This window comes from Heptranchias perlo, chromosome 21 (genome assembly GCF_035084215.1).
Source record: "Heptranchias perlo isolate sHepPer1 chromosome 21, sHepPer1.hap1, whole genome shotgun sequence".
NCBI classification, from domain to species: Eukaryota; Metazoa; Chordata; class Chondrichthyes; order Hexanchiformes; family Hexanchidae; genus Heptranchias; species Heptranchias perlo.
Genome location: NC_090345.1, coordinates 15,972,361 through 15,991,878, shown reverse-complemented (window position 1 = coordinate 15,991,878; position 19,518 = coordinate 15,972,361). Strand labels below are relative to the sequence as shown.

Genomic DNA, 19,518 nt, shown 5'->3' with positions numbered 1-19,518 from the left:
GATTGGCAAAGACGACATAAGGAAAAACTTTTTTCGCAGCGAGTAGTTATGAAGTGGAACGCACTGCCCGAAAGGGTGGGGGAAGCAGATTCAATCGTGGCTTTCAAAAAAGAACTGGATAAATACTTGAAGTGACACAATTTGCAGGGCTACCAGGAAAGAATGGAGGAATGAGACTAACTGGATTGCTCTTACAAAGAGCTGGCACAGGCCCGATGGACCGAATGGCCTCCTTCTGCGCTGTAACCATTCTATGGTTCTATTTAAAAGCACACACTAATTTGAAAGCAGGTGGAAGCTAAAGAAGCCTACTTGTAGATAATTTTCAAACTGAATCTTTTTTAAATAATTTTTTTTCTAAGGGGCTCCGGTCAGTAACTATTAGTCGAATACTAAATTTACTTTTGCTTCTCACACCTGGCTCTCAATTTTGTGAATATGCTGTTCTGTTTTACGGATACAGTACTTATGATAATTTTGATCAGTTACTTGGCCAGTAATTAGATTCATTGGGCCAAACCTTGCTGGAAAAATAACAGTGTGTTGACGACACACGCCATCATTAATGGGCAAATTGGCCAGCAAGTTCAGGGGATTTAGAGATACGCCGTGAGTTGCAAATCTCGAACTTGCTGGTCGATTTACGTTGTTCCGCCGCTTACTTCGCACAAACGGTATCTCGCCCTTAGCCTTCCCATTATTTTCAAGAACTTGCTGGATTTGCACATTAATTGTCCATTAAACTCGCCGCAGAAAGTTACGGCTGGTAATTAAGAGCGTAAGTTCCCTATTAACAACCTGATAATTGTTAATGAAATGCCAAACAACCTCTCTGGCCCAGAAAGGGAACAATTTAAACAGATGAGTTTCATTCCTGCAGTTGGTAAATTGTTGTTAGAGATTTTAAAAATTTCAAATTTTAATTTTTTACATCTTTTTCTTTGTCTCATTTTTTCTCTCTCTTTTAATCCAATCTTTCTTTCCCTCTCTTTATTTCTCTTTCTGTATCTGATTTGACTCTAATTCCCCTCCTTCTCAGTTATTCCTCAGTTTCTTTCTCAATCTTTAAATCTCATTGTTTAAGGAGATAGACTGTTGGTCCCGCCGATTACTAAGGTCCTACATGCCCCATTATCAGCTCACACTTCCAGCAAGTTACGTGCATAAAATTATCGAGCTGAAGAGTGCAGAGAAAAGTCTAACTAACGGTGTATGGCGTGAGATGCTCCGCTCCAGCAAGATTTGGTCCATTGTAATTATCATGTGAGCTTATCAGTTTAAAATTAATGAAATGACACTTACCATTATAAACATTACAGTTTAAACCACAAGGACGAGTTACATAAGGGACATAAATTATAGCATGGCATACAAGTGCACTTAGTGGTGTAGTATCAGCTATGAGGACTGAGAAGGTCAGTAATTAGCTGATCTTGGTTAAGACATCAGTGGGTGTACAACAATTGTCTCTCTGCCCTCATGCTAGGGAAAGGAGGAAAAGAAAAAGCAGCCAGGGCTCTGTTTCCTGAACCCTGTTGGAAAGTATGCTTAAGAGGACATCGCTAGCATCCTTCCAGTACCTTTGTTGAGTAGCCTAATGTTACCTGAGCTGGTGAGTGTCAGCAGACAATTCCACCAAGTTTTTTTTTGGGTGGGGAAAGAGGGGAAGAAAGGGAACCTCACAGCTGAGTCTGATCCTGAACTCTGCACATCTACACTTTTCAGCGGGAGACAATGGATTGCGGGTAGGAGTGGGAACTGTTGCTAATTCTTTTCCTCACTCCCTAGTCCAGTCCAATTCTTATGCCCCAACTCTCATCCTGGCTTAGATCAACTAACTTAGCACAGACCAGGAATCAAATCTGAGGCTGATCTGTTCCGTATGGCTCAGTACCACACCAACATTTATCCAATGGGGAATTTGAACCACCCTTTTCAGTTATTTTTCTCGACTCCCCAGAACCGATTCTGGCTGAACGAACAGGCAACCTACTTCCAGGTCTCCACTAATGCTGTTCTGAATTGGCTGCCATAAGAGCAGCCTGCCAATGTTGACACTCTCTGAGGTGCAACCTGACCATCACTTGGCACCTGATAGAAAGGCAGCTGAGAACAGGAATTCATAAGCCTACATCCCACTACTCCCTGGTGTTGCACAATGATGGTCTAGTATTGTGTCTCATACTTACACATCGAACCTAGAGCATGCTGTGCAAAGCACATCGTAGATGAACAGAAACCTGCAATGTTGGTTATAGGATATATATTGTACAATTTCACAGAACTAAGACAGATAATGGAGCTACTGAACAGTATAGGAAATACAGATGAAGAGCTTACAGCAGGCCTATTTCTTTTATCATACATCTAATCTGAACAAAATAGAAAGTATATTCCAATTGTTGTGTTGCACCATTGAAAGAATAGGAACTAAATTACAGCACATATTAATGTAGCCACGATTGAAACCATACTGCATTACCTGATTTGAAATTTTCAAGCTAGGCTTTCAGTTACGGATGTAAAGTTTATTCTGCAAAAGGCAGGATTTTGAATCACTGGCATTTTGAAGTGCTATCTCTCAATTTATATTCAGATGAACAAAATAAGATCGAGCTACAAATAAAATTCATGGACACTATTATGAAATGGGTGGATACACTATTTCACGGTGCCACCTGCTACACAATAACTCCCATATTGGCCAATAAACTGACAAGACCCACTGTAATGGAAATTGAATTGAATTCCCTTCATGTGGTGAATGGAGGTGCATACATTTATTTATTAAAAAAGAGTAATTTTCTACATCAAGCCAGAGTTTTGTTCGAAACCACTGGCAGGAGAGCACAACAACATAAACAGAGGGCAAATCAACCTTTAAAACCAGTCGCACTACTGTTAGCCATGCAAAAGTTAGGTAGATAAAGGACTTATTTCAAGGTTCTGCTTTCGCCTTTGTCCTCTGTGGTGTATAATCCACGGCTTTTGCCAACAGACTTACAGCTGCAATGCCTCAGAAGTATATTTGGTAGTTGTAAAAAGAAACTGGGCTGCTTACTCAAATATCATGGCTAAAAGGGGATCCAATTGAAGGATATTTCAATTTGACCGCCACATAAAATCTTCTCTTTTAACAAAGTGTAATACCATACACTGCAGGCTTCTTGCTTCTCTCTACCATATCTGTTCAGGGATAGGCGCAAAGGCATACTTTATGTCATGGAAGTATTTATAAAGCCTGTCTGAGTGATGAACGACCAAGTTTCCATTCACTTGGTCATCAATCTCAATCTCAATCTCTGGAGTATTTCCACTGGAATTGTGTACAATCTGAATTTGAAACAAGGAACTTTTCAACAGGGTTTATTAAAATAAATATTTTTTTTTGTGACTAAGAATCCAAGGAAGTTAAGGTTATTATTGAGCTCTGACATGAAAATGTATGTAGGGTTTTTATCTCCTGTGCAATTCAACTAATATTCCTAGTAAGCCATTTATAGAAATGAACCTGAAATCTGAATTTTTTTTTATTCGTTCATGGGATGTGGGCGTCGCTGGCAAGGCCAGCATTTATTGCCCATCCCTAATTGCCCTCGAGAAGGTGGTGGTGAGCCGCCTTCTTGAACAACTGAGTGTCTGGCTGGGCATTTCAGAGGGCGATTAAGAATCAACCACATTGCTGTGGGTCTGGAGTCACATATAGGCCATACCGGGTAAGGACGGCAGGTTTCCTTCCCTAAAAGAACATGGGCTCGATTTTAGGGTCGGGTTTCCTGCGGGTTTCCAGCGGGGGGCCCCCGAAAATCCCGATATGAGGTCACGTGACTGGATCGCGCTGCGATCCCGACCACTTCCGGGTTCCCCGATGACGTGCGGGGCTGCGTGCGTGGCCCCCGCTGGTGGGAATCCCGCAGGCAATTAAAGCCAGCGGGGTTCCACTTGAGTGTACTTACCTTGCTTGTTGAGGTCAGTTAATGAGCTGAATGAGCTGTCAAAAGAGGAAGTGTGGGATTTTACCTGCATCGCAGACTGTTTCACATGCTGGGGGAAACAGTCTCCCTCCAACCAGGCGTGTTGCAGCCAGCAGCCTGTGGCAGCTGCCAAGGTGCACTCCACGGGGGAGAGCCCTCACCCACGCAGGAGGCCACCGCGTCACATAGGGCAACCCCTGCCCCACACCACCCCCCGCCAAGCCAGAGGACAGACCGACACGAAACCGCAGCCCCAGTCCGAGGAACCACCCACCTACCCTGCACAACCCCTCAGACCAACACCTGCCAGATGGGTGGTGCGTGGACACCCTCGGAGGACGAAGAGCATGACCAGCCCCAGCAGCCTCGCAGTCCACGCGGTCTGCCGCAGAGACGTGGAGCCCCCCAACACGGTGTTGTTGCACGCCCACCTGCACAGCAGGAGGGAGGGCTACCGCAGAGAGAGACGCATCGCAGAGGGCACTACCCTCGCCACATGGTCCACAGACCGAGGCGAAGTTCCCCGGACCTCTCCGAGCAGCAGTGCACAGGGAGGCGCAGATTCGCTCGACATGTAGTCGTGGAGATCTGCAGGCTCTTTCATGCCGAGCTGCTCCTGGCTGGCCCCAGCACCAAGTGCTTACCTGTCGTTGCCAAAGTCACCACTGCCCTCCACAACTTCTCCTCCGCATCCTTCCAGGGTGCAGCCGGGTACACCGCCGATGTCTCTCAGTCGTCTGCGCGGAAGAGCCCTGCAAATACACCTGCACCTACTCTGCAGTAACACGATGGGTGGCATCAGTGGTGGGTCCTCATAGTGATACCCAGGAGCGGGCATTATTGGACACAACAGACAGGATTCGCGGAGACATGGCAGTGGTGGTGCCAATATAATGTGTGCTGTTTGTTGCTCTGAAATTCAATATAGGTAACACCCATGGCAAACCCTCCGACACCCTTGTGCACCCCCTTCATGCTCACGAAACATTTGCCTTACGCTGCCTACTGCACATATGTGATGCATGCCCTGTGGCTGCAGCACAGGTGGTGGCAGGTTGAGTGAGGCTGGCCGTGAGGGAGATGCACGAGAGGGTGAGTATGGGATAGAGCCATGAGATTGTATGAGGATTGGGTCGCGTGTTAGTGGCAGGATGAGTACTGGCGAGGTGAGTAGGTGGAGGTAAGATGAGGATGGGGTTTGAGTGGGTATGAGGGGTGATGTGACAGAGTAGTGTTGGCAGTGCCGAAGGAGATGTGGGGTTGGGGCAGTGTTGTGGCAGATGGAGTGCAGGGGAAAGACTTAGTGTTCTCACTGTGGCTGACCTACTGAGGTCATTGCAGCGCCTCCTGCACTGTATGCAGGTGGGCGATATGTTGGTTGCGCAAGTGACCCCCTCTGCCACCTCGAGCCAGGCCTTCTTGGTGGCAGAGGCTGGCCGCTTCCTCCCGCCCGCCGGGTGGAAGATCTCTGTCTTCGCCCTCCTCCTCACCCCATCTGATGATACCTGGGGTGAGGCATCATTAAACTGGGAGCAGTCTTCCCCCTGGGCTGCTCCATGCTGAAATTTGTTCCATTGGTTGCAGCATCTGTCAGTGGAGGACTGCCCCTTTAACTAGAGAGCCTCCAGCTGACAGATCGTACTGCGCATGCGCAGCCCGCCCGACGCGCAGACCAGCAGCGTGGACCCCGGAGGAGCAGGTAATTGATTCCTATTAGTGTGTTGCCTGCTACGATCGCGCGGGCAACCCATTAATTTCACCGAGCGTGTTGACCACGCTCCTGAAACCCAACCCGCCGGAAACCCGCAGGCCTGGTAACATCGAGCCCCATTAGTGAACCAGATGGGTTTTTACAACAATCCGGTAGTTTCATGGCCACCATTACTGCTACTAGTTTTTTTTACTCCAGATTTTTATTTAATTAATTGAATTTAAATTCCCCAGCTGCCGTGGCGGGATTTGAACTCATGACTCCGGATTATTAGTCCAGGCCTCTGGATTACTAGTCCAGTAACATAACCACTATGCTACCGTACCCGGTAAATGAATGAATAAAAGCAAATTAGCAAATTTGATGTAACAAATTATGACCACTTATCATAAATCAAGTTAGTTGATTGTGTTTGGGGACAGGATTGAGCTTGGCTCTGATACCCCCCTGTGACTGAACCGTTCCATCACACATGGATAGTGAAGTACAGGAGGATGTATGGTCATCCATAGCCCAGAAAAAAAAAAGTTAACACCTTCAGACAAGGTGAGAGGGGAAACACTGGCAAGAACAGAAGATACTCAAATCAAACTCAAACAATGATTTAAAAATAACTGCCAGATTTAAAACACTGAAGAACCAGAAAATTAGACAGACATTCAGCAAAATAAATCAATACAAAAGGAAAGAAAAATACAATCAATATTAATATTTTGTGCGAGTCTGAATATAAGTTTGTGGCAGTGATGGGGTTAAAAATAAAAGGACATGAGGAAAAGCCAGGATTCTATTTTCCCAGGCTGTACCATATTATTTTTGACAAGTTGCACATTACAACCCCTAATGGGTGAGCAAGATTAGGGACATCTGCGTCAATACTGTTTCCTGTGCTAAAGGCAGCATAGACCACCATGCCAGACATGTCCAATTTAAAGAGCATGCCAAGAGAAAAAAAAAAGTGCAGTGCAAACTCTACGTGCCTTTGTTCCCTCCTTCAGATTTTTGTATGCTTAAGAACCCAAGGCACATTTCCTCTAGACATTACACAAACTAGTGGATCTCTCGTGGCTTCACTCATAGGAAGTCAGGACAAAGCGAAGTGATATCGGTACAGGATTCTGCAGCTTTTGGAGCTTAGGAACCTCCATCCAGTGATAGAAGGATGCAGTTGCCAGTGTGACTGCATCGCTGAATGATAATGCACAAATAAGGAGTGTGTGACAAACATAACAAATTTAATATAGATAGATATAAAGAAGCAGCAGACACAGAAGGCTGAACAATGAGCTTCATCCTCTAAGTATTTGGTGATAGCACATTTTTTAAAAATTCGTTCTTGGGATATGAGCAACAATAACAAGGCCACAATTATTGTCCATCCCTAGTTGTCCTGGGATGGTGTTGCTAATTGTTTTTACAACTGACTGGTTAGCAAGGCCACTTCAGAGAGCATTAAAGTGTCAACCATAGTGTGAGAATGGAATCACATGTAGGCTAGATAGGTAGAGGTTCCTTTACTGAAGGACATTAGTGAACCAGTTGGATTTTAACTGTACCACAGTTGTGGCTGCACAGTCCTCAGCATTAACATTTACAATGAAAGCATAGGCTAAGTTTATCAATTATTAATAGTTCAATTTCAATTGGTCTGCTTCAACCAGCAGTGGTCCAGCATGGTCTACTGGCCACAAAACTGACAACACTGTCATCTTCCTTTTCGGACAAGTTCATCATATAATATTTTTAATGAGCTTTTTTATTTGGATATCCACAAAATAAACTGTGAAAATCAAAGTGAGATGCTGTTAGGATATACAGCGATCTGCTGCAGACTCAACTAGAGGATTTCAAGCTTTTCTGTATAGAGGAATCCTCTGCAAATAGGGACTGCCTCTGGTAACTTCCGAAAGACAACATTAGCTACCTAAAGAAAAACAATGCTAACAGTGCAGAAACATTTTACTAGTATACAGTAACAGAAACAATGTGCTGGTAAATCAACACATACAGAAAAAAAAACATACAACACAAAATGTTCTTGGCACTTTAGCTGTGGCCTGTTGTATTGCCAATTGCAGATGTGCAGAAATCTGATGATCTCATGGATCCCCTTGTGGACCTATGGTGCATGGACCCCAGTTTTGAAAGGTATGGACTAAAACTATAATGCAAAAGCTGCCTGTCTCTCTTTCTGTCACAACTTTTCTGTTCTCTCTATTTTGATACTACTCTAGCCAGTGCTCTAAATTTTCCTCTCTCATTTCTCATAAGTTGCAAATAGACAATATCCCACGTGCTCTTCATTCCTTTGTGTTGTAATTGTGCTGAAAACAAGAAATGTTGCATTGGCTTCTCCTCCAACTCATTCTCTCCCAGGATCTCAAAACTTACCTCCCCTCAGTCTTCCTTACCTCCCCTCAGTCTTCCTTACCTCCCCTCAGTCTTCCTTACCTCCCCTCAGTCTTCCTTACCTCCCCTCAGTCTTCCTTACCTCCCCTCAGTCTTCCTTACCTCCCCTCAGTCTTCCTTACCTCCCCTCAGTCTTCCTTACCTCCCCTCAGTCTTCCTTACCTCCCCTCAGTCTTCCTTACCTCCCCTCAGTCTTCCTTACCTCCCCTCAGTCTTCCTTACCTCCCCTCAGTCTTCCTTACCTCCCCTCAGTCTTCCTTACCTCCCCTCAGTCTTCCTTACCTCCCCTCAGTCTTCCTTACCTCCCCTCAGTCTTCCTTACCTCCCCTCAGTCTTCCTTTCCTCCCCTCAGTCTTCCTTTCCTCCCCTCAGTCTTCCTTTCCTCCCCTCAGTCTTCCTTTCCTCCCCTCAGTCTTCCTTTCCTCCCCTCAGTCTTCCTTTCCTCCCCTCAGTCTTCCTTTCCTCCCCTCAGTCTTCCTTTCCTCCCCTCAGTCTTCTTTACCTCCCCTCAGTCTTCCTTACCTCCTATATGCTTTCGCCCAACACTAAAGCCTAATTTACCTCCTACTCTTTTCACTCTTGAGATGCACTTCATTTAGGTTTATCAATTAAAAAAAGATAACAAATAACCCAAGCAAGTTATCGACTGTGTAAACTTAAATCCAAATGACATGACTGGATTAAGCAAACAACGGTATAACATGAAGTTTAGAACAACACAATATTTGGGAATTTACAGGGCAAAATATAAGACCCATTGTACTATCCAGATTGATATACAAACTTCACAGTCTGAATTTGACACTGAATTTACTGGTTTTACAATTGTGCAAAATTTACTAGAGTCTTTCATGTAGAGGAATTAATTTGCTGGTTTTCACTATAAATATATAAACAGGATATGTTCTCACCTCCAATCGCGATGAGACGATCTCCCTTTTGGAGGTCAGCAGCTGCAGCCGATGAGTTGGGTGTCACAGTTTCAACACTAACGTGCACTGCATCTCCATCACTGCCCTGGATTTGGCGGAAAGTCAGTCCTACGCTTTGTGAATTTCCCTTAATTAGCTCTACCTAATTAAAAAGAATAAAAATAATTATACTCTCAAAATGATGTAGCTAGATTTCCCAACATAACTTGCAAACACAGCAAGAATTAGTATATGGAGCAACTTTGTTAGTAAGTTGCTTTGAGAATTCATGTGGACTGAAAAGTATTTACAGGGCTCTTTTTACACAAAGTAGGTTTATTACTTTAGAGGAAGTGAGGCACAAAACAAAGAACAGCCATATCAAATGCACTTTGTGAGGAAGTCCCAACAATCTCAAGTGAAGAAGTTGCCAGTTACAAAAGACTTTCTCTTGAATGGAATAAAGTGCATATTGCATGATTATATTTTATTCATACAACTGACAGGATAATTTTAAATAGATTAAGTTTCAATTAAGTCAGTTTACATGAGGAATATCGTAAGCATGAAGACATGTTAATATTCCCTAATTACACATAAGTTTCCTCTTGCCACTGGCCAGATTTAATATTGAAAATACCCTTAGCTGGAATTACCCAGCTTTCAGGAGAACAGCGTCCACCACACCACACAACCCTGCCACGGTAACCTCTGCAAGACATGCCAGATCATCAACACAGATACCACCATCACACGAGAGGACACCACCCACCAGGTGCATGGTTCATACTCCTGTGACTCGGCCAACGTTGTCTACCTCATACGTTGAAGGAAAGGATGCCCCGGAGCATGGTACATTGGCGAGACCATGCAGACGCTGCGACAACGGATGAACGGACACCACGCAACAATCGCCAGACAGGAGGGTTCCCTCCCAGTCGGGGAACACTTCAGCAGTCAAGGACATTCAGCCACCGATCTTCGGGTAAGCGTTCTCCAAGGCGGCCTTTGAGACACACGAGAACGCAAAATCGTCGAGCAGAAATTGATAGCCAAGTTCCGCACCCACGAGGACGGCCTCAACCGGGATCTTGGGTTCATGTCACGCTACACGTAACCCCACCAGCGAATAAAAGTTATCTGTTTTTAATACAACGGGTCATTCTCTGTCTTTCTCTTCCTTTCGGATGTTTCTCCCTCTCTCTCTCGGTTTTGTGTTCTGGCCGTTTGTATATTCGGTGGTCCTGTAGGTAACACCTCTCTGTCTGAACACTTTGATTGCCTTGACAACGGGCAGTTGGAAAGATTATCTGTAATCACCAGGTATTGTTCTCTGAATATAAATGCGAAACATTCAAGGATTTCCACATTCACCTGACGAAGGAGAAAGCCTCTGAAAGCTTGTGATTTTCAAATAAAATTGTTGGACTATAACCTGGTGTTGTAAGATTCTGTACATTTGTCAACCCCAGTCCATCACCGGCATCTCCACATCACAATAAATCTTATTATCACCACTACTGCCACGTCTTGCCCATTCTTGACTGGCTTGTGCAATAAGTCCCTTTCATGAGGTTCACCATGAACACGCACACTTGATGCCACCCATTGGATCATTCTACAGTGGGTGTAGGTGTAGTTGCACCACTGTTTTGTGCAGGGGGCGGGGGAGGGGCCTGGTGTGGCCGCTCCTCTGTCCAGGTGATGAGGACTGGACTCTTCACACAGTCTGATGTTAGGAGAACCATTCACATATCAGTAACTCCCTGGGTCTCACAAGCAGCCAGGTGAGCCGCTGTTCTGCCCATGGATTGCTCCTCCTCCTCACCCTCCTCCTTAATATGGGTGGCAGATGTGGATGGGGCCTCCTCCAGCGGCACCTCTCTCGGTTGTGCCATGTTGTGCAGGGCACAACAGACGACTATAATGCGTCCCACTCTGTGTGGCACGTATTGAAGCGCTCCCTGAGAACGATCAAGGCACCTGAAGCACATCTTGAGCAGCCTTATAGCATGCTCAATTATAGACCTGGTAGCGATGTGGCTGTCGTTATATTGACGCTGTGGCTCGGTGGTGGGGTTCCTCAGAGGTGTCATTAGCCACGTGTGCAGGGGATATCCCTTGTCCCCGAGGAGCCAGCCCTTGCGGGTGTTGGGTCCGTGGAAGAGGGGCGGGACATTGGACTCCGAGGATGAATGGAATAGTGGTAGCTGCCAGGGTATCTGGCGCACACGTGAAGAAATCTCTTGCGGTGGTCACAGATGAGTTGAATGTTCATGGAGTGAAAGCCCTTCCTGTTGATGATGAACAGTCCTGGCTCGTGTCAAGGTGCTCGTATTGCTATATGGGTGCAATCGATTACACCCTGCACTCGTTGGAAGCCAGCCACAGCGTGGAATCCCACTGCCCTCTCCATCTGGCTGAGGTCATCCATGGGGAAGTTGATTTAGTGCGAGGCCCTACAGAACAAGCCGTCGGTGACCTGCCTCATGCACTTGTGTGCAGACGACTGAGATACCCCGGTGGCACCCTGGAATGATCCGGAGGCGAAGATGTTGAGGGCAGTGGTGACTTTGACAGCGACAGGAAAGAAGATGCTGCTCGGTCCATCCGGGAGCAGCTCATCATTAAGGAGGCTGCAGATGTCCACGACTACCTGGTGACTGACTCTGAGCCTCCGTATGCACTGCTCCTCAAAGAGGTCCAGGAAGCTGAGCCTCGGTCTGTAGACCCTGTGGCGAGGGTAGTGCCTTCTGCGACGCATCTCTCTCTGCGGTTGCCCTCCCTCCTGCAGTGCAGGTGGATGTCTCACAGCACTGTGTTGTGGAGCTCCACGTGTCAGAGGTGGACGGCGTGGCTGTTCGTCCTCCAAGGAGGTCATGACTGCAGCTATGGTGGCCCCCATCCGGAAGATGTACGTTTGAGGGGGTCCGCAAGGTAGGTAAATTTGTCTGCACACCGGGGTTGAGGTTGCAGGTTGGTGAATTTTATTGTTAGGAGGAGGGTGGTGGAGGCCAAATTTTGTCCAAAGTGACAGAGTGGCCTCCTGCAATGAGTGAGGGTCTCCCCACCCCCACCTGTTAAATGGACCTTTGCAGCTGCCACAGGCTGGTGTTGCAACACGTCCATTTCAACTGGGAGTGTTTCCCCCAGAACGGGAAACATTCTTAGTTGACCTGAAAATCCCACCCCTCCTAAAATATCCTCCAAATCAGGTCTCCTAACGACCTGAAATATCCAATTAATTGATTTATGTGGGATCCCGCCAGCTTTAATTGCCGGCGGGAGTCCCGCATGCGGGGGCTGCGCGCGCATCTAAGCGCGTCATTGGGGAACCCAGAAGTGGGCGGGTTGGAGCCGGGCTTTGCACCCGCCCTGGGAATCCCCAATTTTCGGAGCCCCCCCCTGCCACGAACGCACCCAATGGGACATCCGAAAATCGAGCCCTTAGTGAGTAACATTTTTTCACTACATACCTCCTGTTGAGTATTTTAACAAATTCAGTCTGAGTTATGTAGTCCTTGCATGAAATGTTAACTTAAATAGCCAACTGGGGAACTTGAGCACTTTTCTCAAAATTATTTTGGTTTAATAAGGGTATTGCATAGTAGGACAGGTACGGTTATCAAAAATGTTAACCCTTGTTGTAAATATAGACCTTGGAGGAGGGAAAGGAGGAAGAAAATTATATAGACTGAATAACTGATTTTAAAAGATCATGGCGGTTTAATTTTAAACCTTGGTAATTACTAATGTAGGTAAACACATTATAATCATACATTTCCTGTGCTAATAACAGATGTATAACTGTATGGAGCACAAAGGGTTATCCTGAGAACTGGAGGAGCCATTAATGCTTCGTAAGCAGCTGAGTACATAGGAAAACACACAGAGATTGCGACCATTTCTTTATAAAATCCCTTTTTGTTGCAGATCTAATCAAAAACACCTTGACTACAAAAAGTAAAGTACCCGTTTTACAAAATGTTAGATTACCTTCCGTGGGTAGGCTTTTCCTCATTCCCTGCATGTAGTTTAACAACCACATCCAAGTAGAATATGGCATCATCTGCAGGAGATTAACACTTTGTGGCACCACTCCATTGTGCCACACTACATTTTCCTCAGAAAGCCTTCCCCACTCTTATTGTATACAAAGCACATTCTGGACAACACCTGTCGTATTTTGCTTGGAGGAGGCAGTACAGCGAGAAGAGTATGGATGGCAAAAGAGTACAGAAAATAAGACCAAGCAGCACCAGGTCAGAAAGAAAATCCAGGAGCAGGCTGGGCAAGAACCTTTTAAGTGAATGTTGAGTTACATTTAAAGAATAAGGAAGGCCTTATCTATGGTATGTAACCTAACACTTTTTGTCATTCATTGAACCTTCACCTACAAATAAGAGTTTATACCAAAATAGTGCAGAAACTGAATCTGGATCTGGATCTCTGAAGACCTAATTGTTGAAGCCAGCTCGAGGCTTAGGAGCATCAGACAGCTCACATCCTGAACCATCAGAACAAGACGAAAATGCTTAGTGAAAGCATACAATTTATTCAAGTAGCTACTCTGCAGAGAAAAAAACCTTTTCATATTGGCTTATGAAGTAACCACAGTCCAGCTAGAGCAGTCCCAGCTTTCCATAGTCATTCCTGACGAGCTGGAAACCAGGGAAAGGAGATCTGTTCAATTACTCACTCAGTTCCATAACCTGTTTAGTAATGAATTTACTCAAAACCTTTTTCCTGTATGAAGCAAACAACTGCCTGGACTGATTATGTAGTTAAAACTGAAGTACTAGAGAGTGAGAATTCTATGAAGATTAATAAAATTATGTCCTCTCGTGGAAGAAAAGTAAGGTGGCAATTTCCTAAGATAAATCAAAACAAGGTACAGTTGTTGGCAAAAATAACAGATATGACTAATCACTGTCTTCTGCAAGTGTCAAAAAAGATAAGGCATTATATGTTCACTAACCATGATGAACTGAAAGCTGGCAGAGTTCAAGAAATTTAAGGTCACAAGAAACTATACATTCAAATGATTCTGACCTCAATTTCATCAGAACAAGGTTCAAATCCCAGATGTAAGTAAAATTATAATAGTGTTCCCCAACTGAATTATCTAACAAAGGTGAGTGGTACACATTGATTTTCATAATAAATATGGATGAGGGTACTTTTTTTTTAGAACCAACAATTTAGAAGGAGCTGCCAACCTAGAGCAACTTTCTTCAGCGATAAATATGATCCTCTTTAGAATTTACTTACTTAGACCACTTCCGACTGAAGGATTGCTGGGTCATGGCCTTAAAGCGCTAGGTCAAGTTAGCTACTAACCATTTTGGCCATGCTACACACCACAGACTATTTGAAAGCAACACCATAGAAAGTGCCTTTTTACAAGTTTTGCTGATGATACTAAACTACACGACTAGTGTCAACCAACTGTAATTAAACAGATCTGAACCAAAGAATCAGAGACGCATTTTAATCTGGATAAATGCAAAGTGAAAATTTAAAGCCACTGCATGTCAACACCACCATGCGATACAAGGTATTGCCAACTTAAAAACAAATCGGAAATTAAATAAAACAAGTTTATTGAGAAACATTCTGCAGTTCCAAATGAGGATATTTTGCCCCAGTACACAAGTATCAATATTTCGCAGTGCTTGTTCTGGAAAACTCCTTTGCAGTCACAATGGTCATAATTTGGAAGAGTCAAAATAACCAAAGTTGCAACAGACGTAAATCTTTTCCTGCTTTTGCCAACCCTCAATTTGTTCACCAACTTAATCAAAAGGTCAAGGAAATGCAATTGGCAAATTGCCAGGAAAGCTAGTGGCAACATGAGCAATTATTTTCTTCCACTGAAGAGAAACCTTTAAGGATTAGATTACTGAGGATTTGAAATCAAACCAACATAGTCGAACAGAAAGGTATAATTAGCTTCAAGTTATTAGTATTCTTTTGGAGATTGCTAGTGACATGAACAATTGAGAGATGCGAGATGCCCTCCTAAACTAATACAAGGGATCCCACTGCACATCAAGACCAATATTACTCAACTGATGGCATTATCCTAGGTTAGCATCCAATGTTCAAAGTGCTTATTTTTAATCCGACATCCAAGACAAAAGCCATAAACGACTCTGTACGTGTACAGTGTTGATTGCTATAAAGTAGAACTGCAGAAATGTGCATAACCATAAAATATTTCTTTACTTATCTTGGGGAAGAAATGTTCTGCTCACTATGTCATGATATTGTAAACACGTTATTTTTGAATATGATGTGACTAAGATAGCAATCAGAATAATTCTTCCCCATTATTCTCTGAATAATGTAAATTCTATATTTTGTTAAGATAATGCTACATAGTTCTTAAAGGATTGAAAATCCTTTTTTGGTCAATTTTGTGCTCAAGGTGAGAGGTACAAGTGCTGGGGAATGGATTATTCTCCATTCAGGCCCCCAGTATCAGCATCAAGGATGGTTACTTGCAATGTAAAGCTTCCACTGTTCTACCTCAATAATGTAACTCAGTTTCGACCTAACTTGAGTTTGTCTCCAAAAATAAAAAGTGGGTATGCTCAGTTTAGTCTACACAATGTCGATTATTGTCCTGGAGAAGATGTTACAAATTCGGATCTACCATAGGTTTGGTGGTGTCAATCGCTCCCTTAAGCAGTCTGAGCATCTTACTTTTATGGCAGTTGATTCACACTGCCCTATATCTACAAGTACAATATCATATCCCAGGGATATAACAGTAGCATCCACTTGTGATCTGGAATGGATCACTATGTCTTCCGTATGCATATTTCTTCAATCTCTCCAAAAGTGAACTGAGTTACCACTAGATGAGGTGAGGCTTGGTACAAATCATTATGCAGCTTTATTTCACAGTAAGGTGAACATACAGAGCAATAGATTGAACTGAATAAATCTGATTACACAGTGCAACTTATCTTCAGGTAATGATACAAAATCACACACATGCCATGCTACCCCACATCAGCCTTACTTGAGGTCTAACTGTTCCTCCAGCATTTTTGATTTTGAGCCTGCCTCAGCAAAGCACCCACACCTTTCCCAGCAAAACCTGGCTGCCCTCATGGCCTTCCTTTTTCAAAAAGTACCATTTTCTCAGGCTGTGTTCCACTCCTATCATATCTCTTTTCACAGACAGACGGAGGTGAAAGGTCTTTTGAATACATGGGTGCAAGGTATTTTTCGATTGTCCAGAGAAGTTGATGAATTGCTTATTTAGTCTCTGAGGAAAACAATTTTTATTTAGCATATTAATCATCCTGGTGCCTTTTTAAACTCATAAGAATGCACATTGCTTTTAAATAACTAGCATTAAAAATGATCAAAATATCCTGAGACTAAAGGTGAACAACCATGATGAATATCAAAAAAAATTAACTTTTGTGGAAAGGCTAAGGAGGTTGGACTTGCTTTCTTTGTAAAAGAAAACTTTGAGATGATCTAATTGAAGTTTTCAAGATTACAAATGTAATTTTAAAAAGTCATCCGAACAAATTCATGCCTATGGCAAAGAGTTCAAATATCAGGGGACACAAGGTTAAATATTAAGGAGTTAAAACTAAGAAGGGAAATCAGGCACAACACCAAGAGAGTGACACAGTTGTGGAATAAACAGGGAAGGCCACTGCAGCAGGTATAAACAGGTTCAAAAGGTATTTGAATGCATTTATGGAAAGAAATGGGATTGAAGGCAATGCTGAGAACTTGAGTAGTTGGGGTTGATGTACGAATAAAGGAATAGTTTGCTTAGACCTAATAGCCTTTTCCTGTTCCTAAAATTTCTTACACTCTCACACAGGAGGAAATGGACATTTAGATTAAGTAGCATGGTTCTGCAAACATCTACAGAACCAGACTCGAGCACCCTGGTCAGGAGAGAGGTGTGCACACATGTGTGTGTACGTAGAGATTAATAACAAACAAAAATTATCAAAGAGTAGGGTTATTTAAAATATAAAACCATGACTTCACAAGTACTAGTGTTGAAGGCAGTGAACTAACAATACTATAAAATAAAAACTAGCATTAGTTACCTGGTCTCAAATTTAAACTAGAATCTGATTACTTTATTGGGTCATCTGAATATTTTCCCTCCATAAATTGGAACATAGTAACATTTGAGAGAATACTTACCTCAAAACAAAACTCCAGTGTAATAGATCTGTAGCTGGGAGATGTGGACAATGTCTAGAAAGAAGCTCCAGTTCACTGAGAACTTAGAGTCAAAAAAGGCAAAAAGCAAACAATTGTTCATACACGGAGAGCACTGTATTTCCAAACATTGCCTCACACAAAAGTGTTTTGTCAAGCATTTTTTGGTTACAAGCATTATGATGGATTCATTTAAACCTACTGAAATGCATTATTCCATCACTTGCATGCGACTGACCATGATTTAAAAGGATCTTCTCCTTCAACAAACAAAAGATTTTCCAAAATGTATATTTTTGTAATGACAGTGTACCATTAAAGTTTACAGTATAGCAAGCACAGCATCATCTCTCCTGAAGAAACACAGTGTAAGGAATACTTTAAGGATAATCAGCTTGTAATAGATCTTGGCTACCCGTGAAACAGGAAGAACCACATATCAAAAAAAATGCTTTGCAGCAACTCCTGTCAAAGAAATAAATGTTAATTGCTAATTGAGAAGCTTTTCTGTAATTAGAGGTAATGATATAGTAGTGCTTGTCCCCATGATGCCAGATGTCTTGGCCACAACGAACATGACACTGTGTCCAAAGAACAGCAAATCACATTTTCTATTCTGTTTAGTTAGATCAGTTTGATGCTTATATGCACCATTTTTTTTGCATACATACTTTAAATAGGCCAACTTCAATTAATGTGACTGCTAAAACGTTCAATATCAGATAGAGTGTAAATACAAAGATCAGGTATTGTGTGCTAACTCTTTTTAATGTATAGAGATTATATAACATGCGGAGTGAGTCGGAGTGACTGCATTGCCTTTACATCAGATATAAATATTTATTATTTTAAACAAGCAGCCACGTGAGAGAAAGTCTTACTGTTCATTGGCAGAGACTTTTCCTGTCGGCAGACACTCTTACAGGCCTGATCTCCTCATTACCTAGTATTTCCATTCTCTTCCTAGTCATGTGATGCCGAGTAACGCAGCAAAAGGGCGACAAAGGACATGAAAAGCTTGGCTTGTGTCCAAAGACAGCACATGGAGTTTGGATGATGTTTCTGAACTGCTCTTGCTTTGCTCTCATGAAAAACAGAAGTCCCTCACTGATGGTTGATGTTATGAACAGATTAGAGAAGCTGGGAATGTTCTCCTTAGATCAGCGAAGGTTAAGGGAAGATTTAATAGAGGTGTTCAAAATTATGAAATGGTTTGATAGAGTTTATAAGGAGAAACTGGATCCATGGACAACAATCGGGGTTAATTTAAAATACATGGGAAAATGAATTGTGTCCATATTCAACATGAAATAAAGAAAGGTTAAAAAAAGTCACATATTCCTTGATGTATTTGCTTGAATATTGTGACTGCTTGGATTACAATTTGCTGGGCTCTGTATAATTGAACATATTTGTTCTTAAAAAAAGGATGTGTGTCTGGTACGCAGTTCAGTCTGACCCGAGTAACCTTGAACATGGGTTCAAGGGGGTAGTTAGCAGCAACGAGTACACAGAGACAGAAGCTCACACTAAAATAAAGGCAGTAATCTTACAATACTCAGCTTCACCTATTCTGAAGAAAAGAAGCATCGGGTGCTAGCCAAGGGTATTAAGGGATATGGAGCCAAGGCGGGTAGATGGAGTTACGATGCAGATCAGCCATGATATCATTGAATGGTGGAACAGGCTCGAGGGGCTGAATGACCTACTCCTGTTCCTAGGTTCCTAATTCTTTCATGTCATTTTAACATTTTGTTGTGACCATTTTGTATGTTCCACACTATTACCAGAGCAGTTGAGAAATATTTGTTTTAAATGTTACGTTTATATGTAATAAAAGGATCCACCCAATTGCCAAAAACATCACTGGGTCACATACTCATGACATCATGATGGATGGCTATTCTGTTCATCCTTACTCTCACACTGTGCCAACATCCCTTTAATAGATACATCCCTTTAACATGATACACTGTTTCATGATCACACTGGTAATTTTTTAAAGTCACTGCAGGAATCAAGTCATAAGGCAAGTCTGACTTGAAAATAACAGGTGCAAGAGAGGGGACTGACGCAGGAAGCAGAAGGGTGACTTCAAACACATGCAATTTAATTCTCACCACCTCACAGCATGTGGGCACCAACTACATACTTCCTGCTGCATAAGCACCACTGCAAACATTTCAATACAGGGCCTGGCTTTCCTGCCTGCTCCCAGACTGCATTTTACCTTCAAAGTAAAGCCAAGTGATTGTAATATTTCACAGGCATCAACACTTTATCAAGATCATACTCAATTAAAATA

The 19,518-nt window shown here is 43.0% G+C and overlaps 1 protein-coding gene across 1 annotated transcript in view; it reads right to left on the bottom strand.

Moving 5' to 3' along the window:
* Window positions 1–19,518, bottom strand: part of pdzd8 (PDZ domain containing 8) — a 165,682-nt gene that overhangs the window by 12,729 nt on the left and 133,435 nt on the right. The window contains exon 4 of the mRNA XM_068002139.1: window positions 9,006–9,168. Coding sequence (XP_067858240.1) covers window positions 9,006–9,168 — 163 coding nt within the window. The remainder of the gene's footprint in view (window positions 1–9,005; window positions 9,169–19,518) is intronic.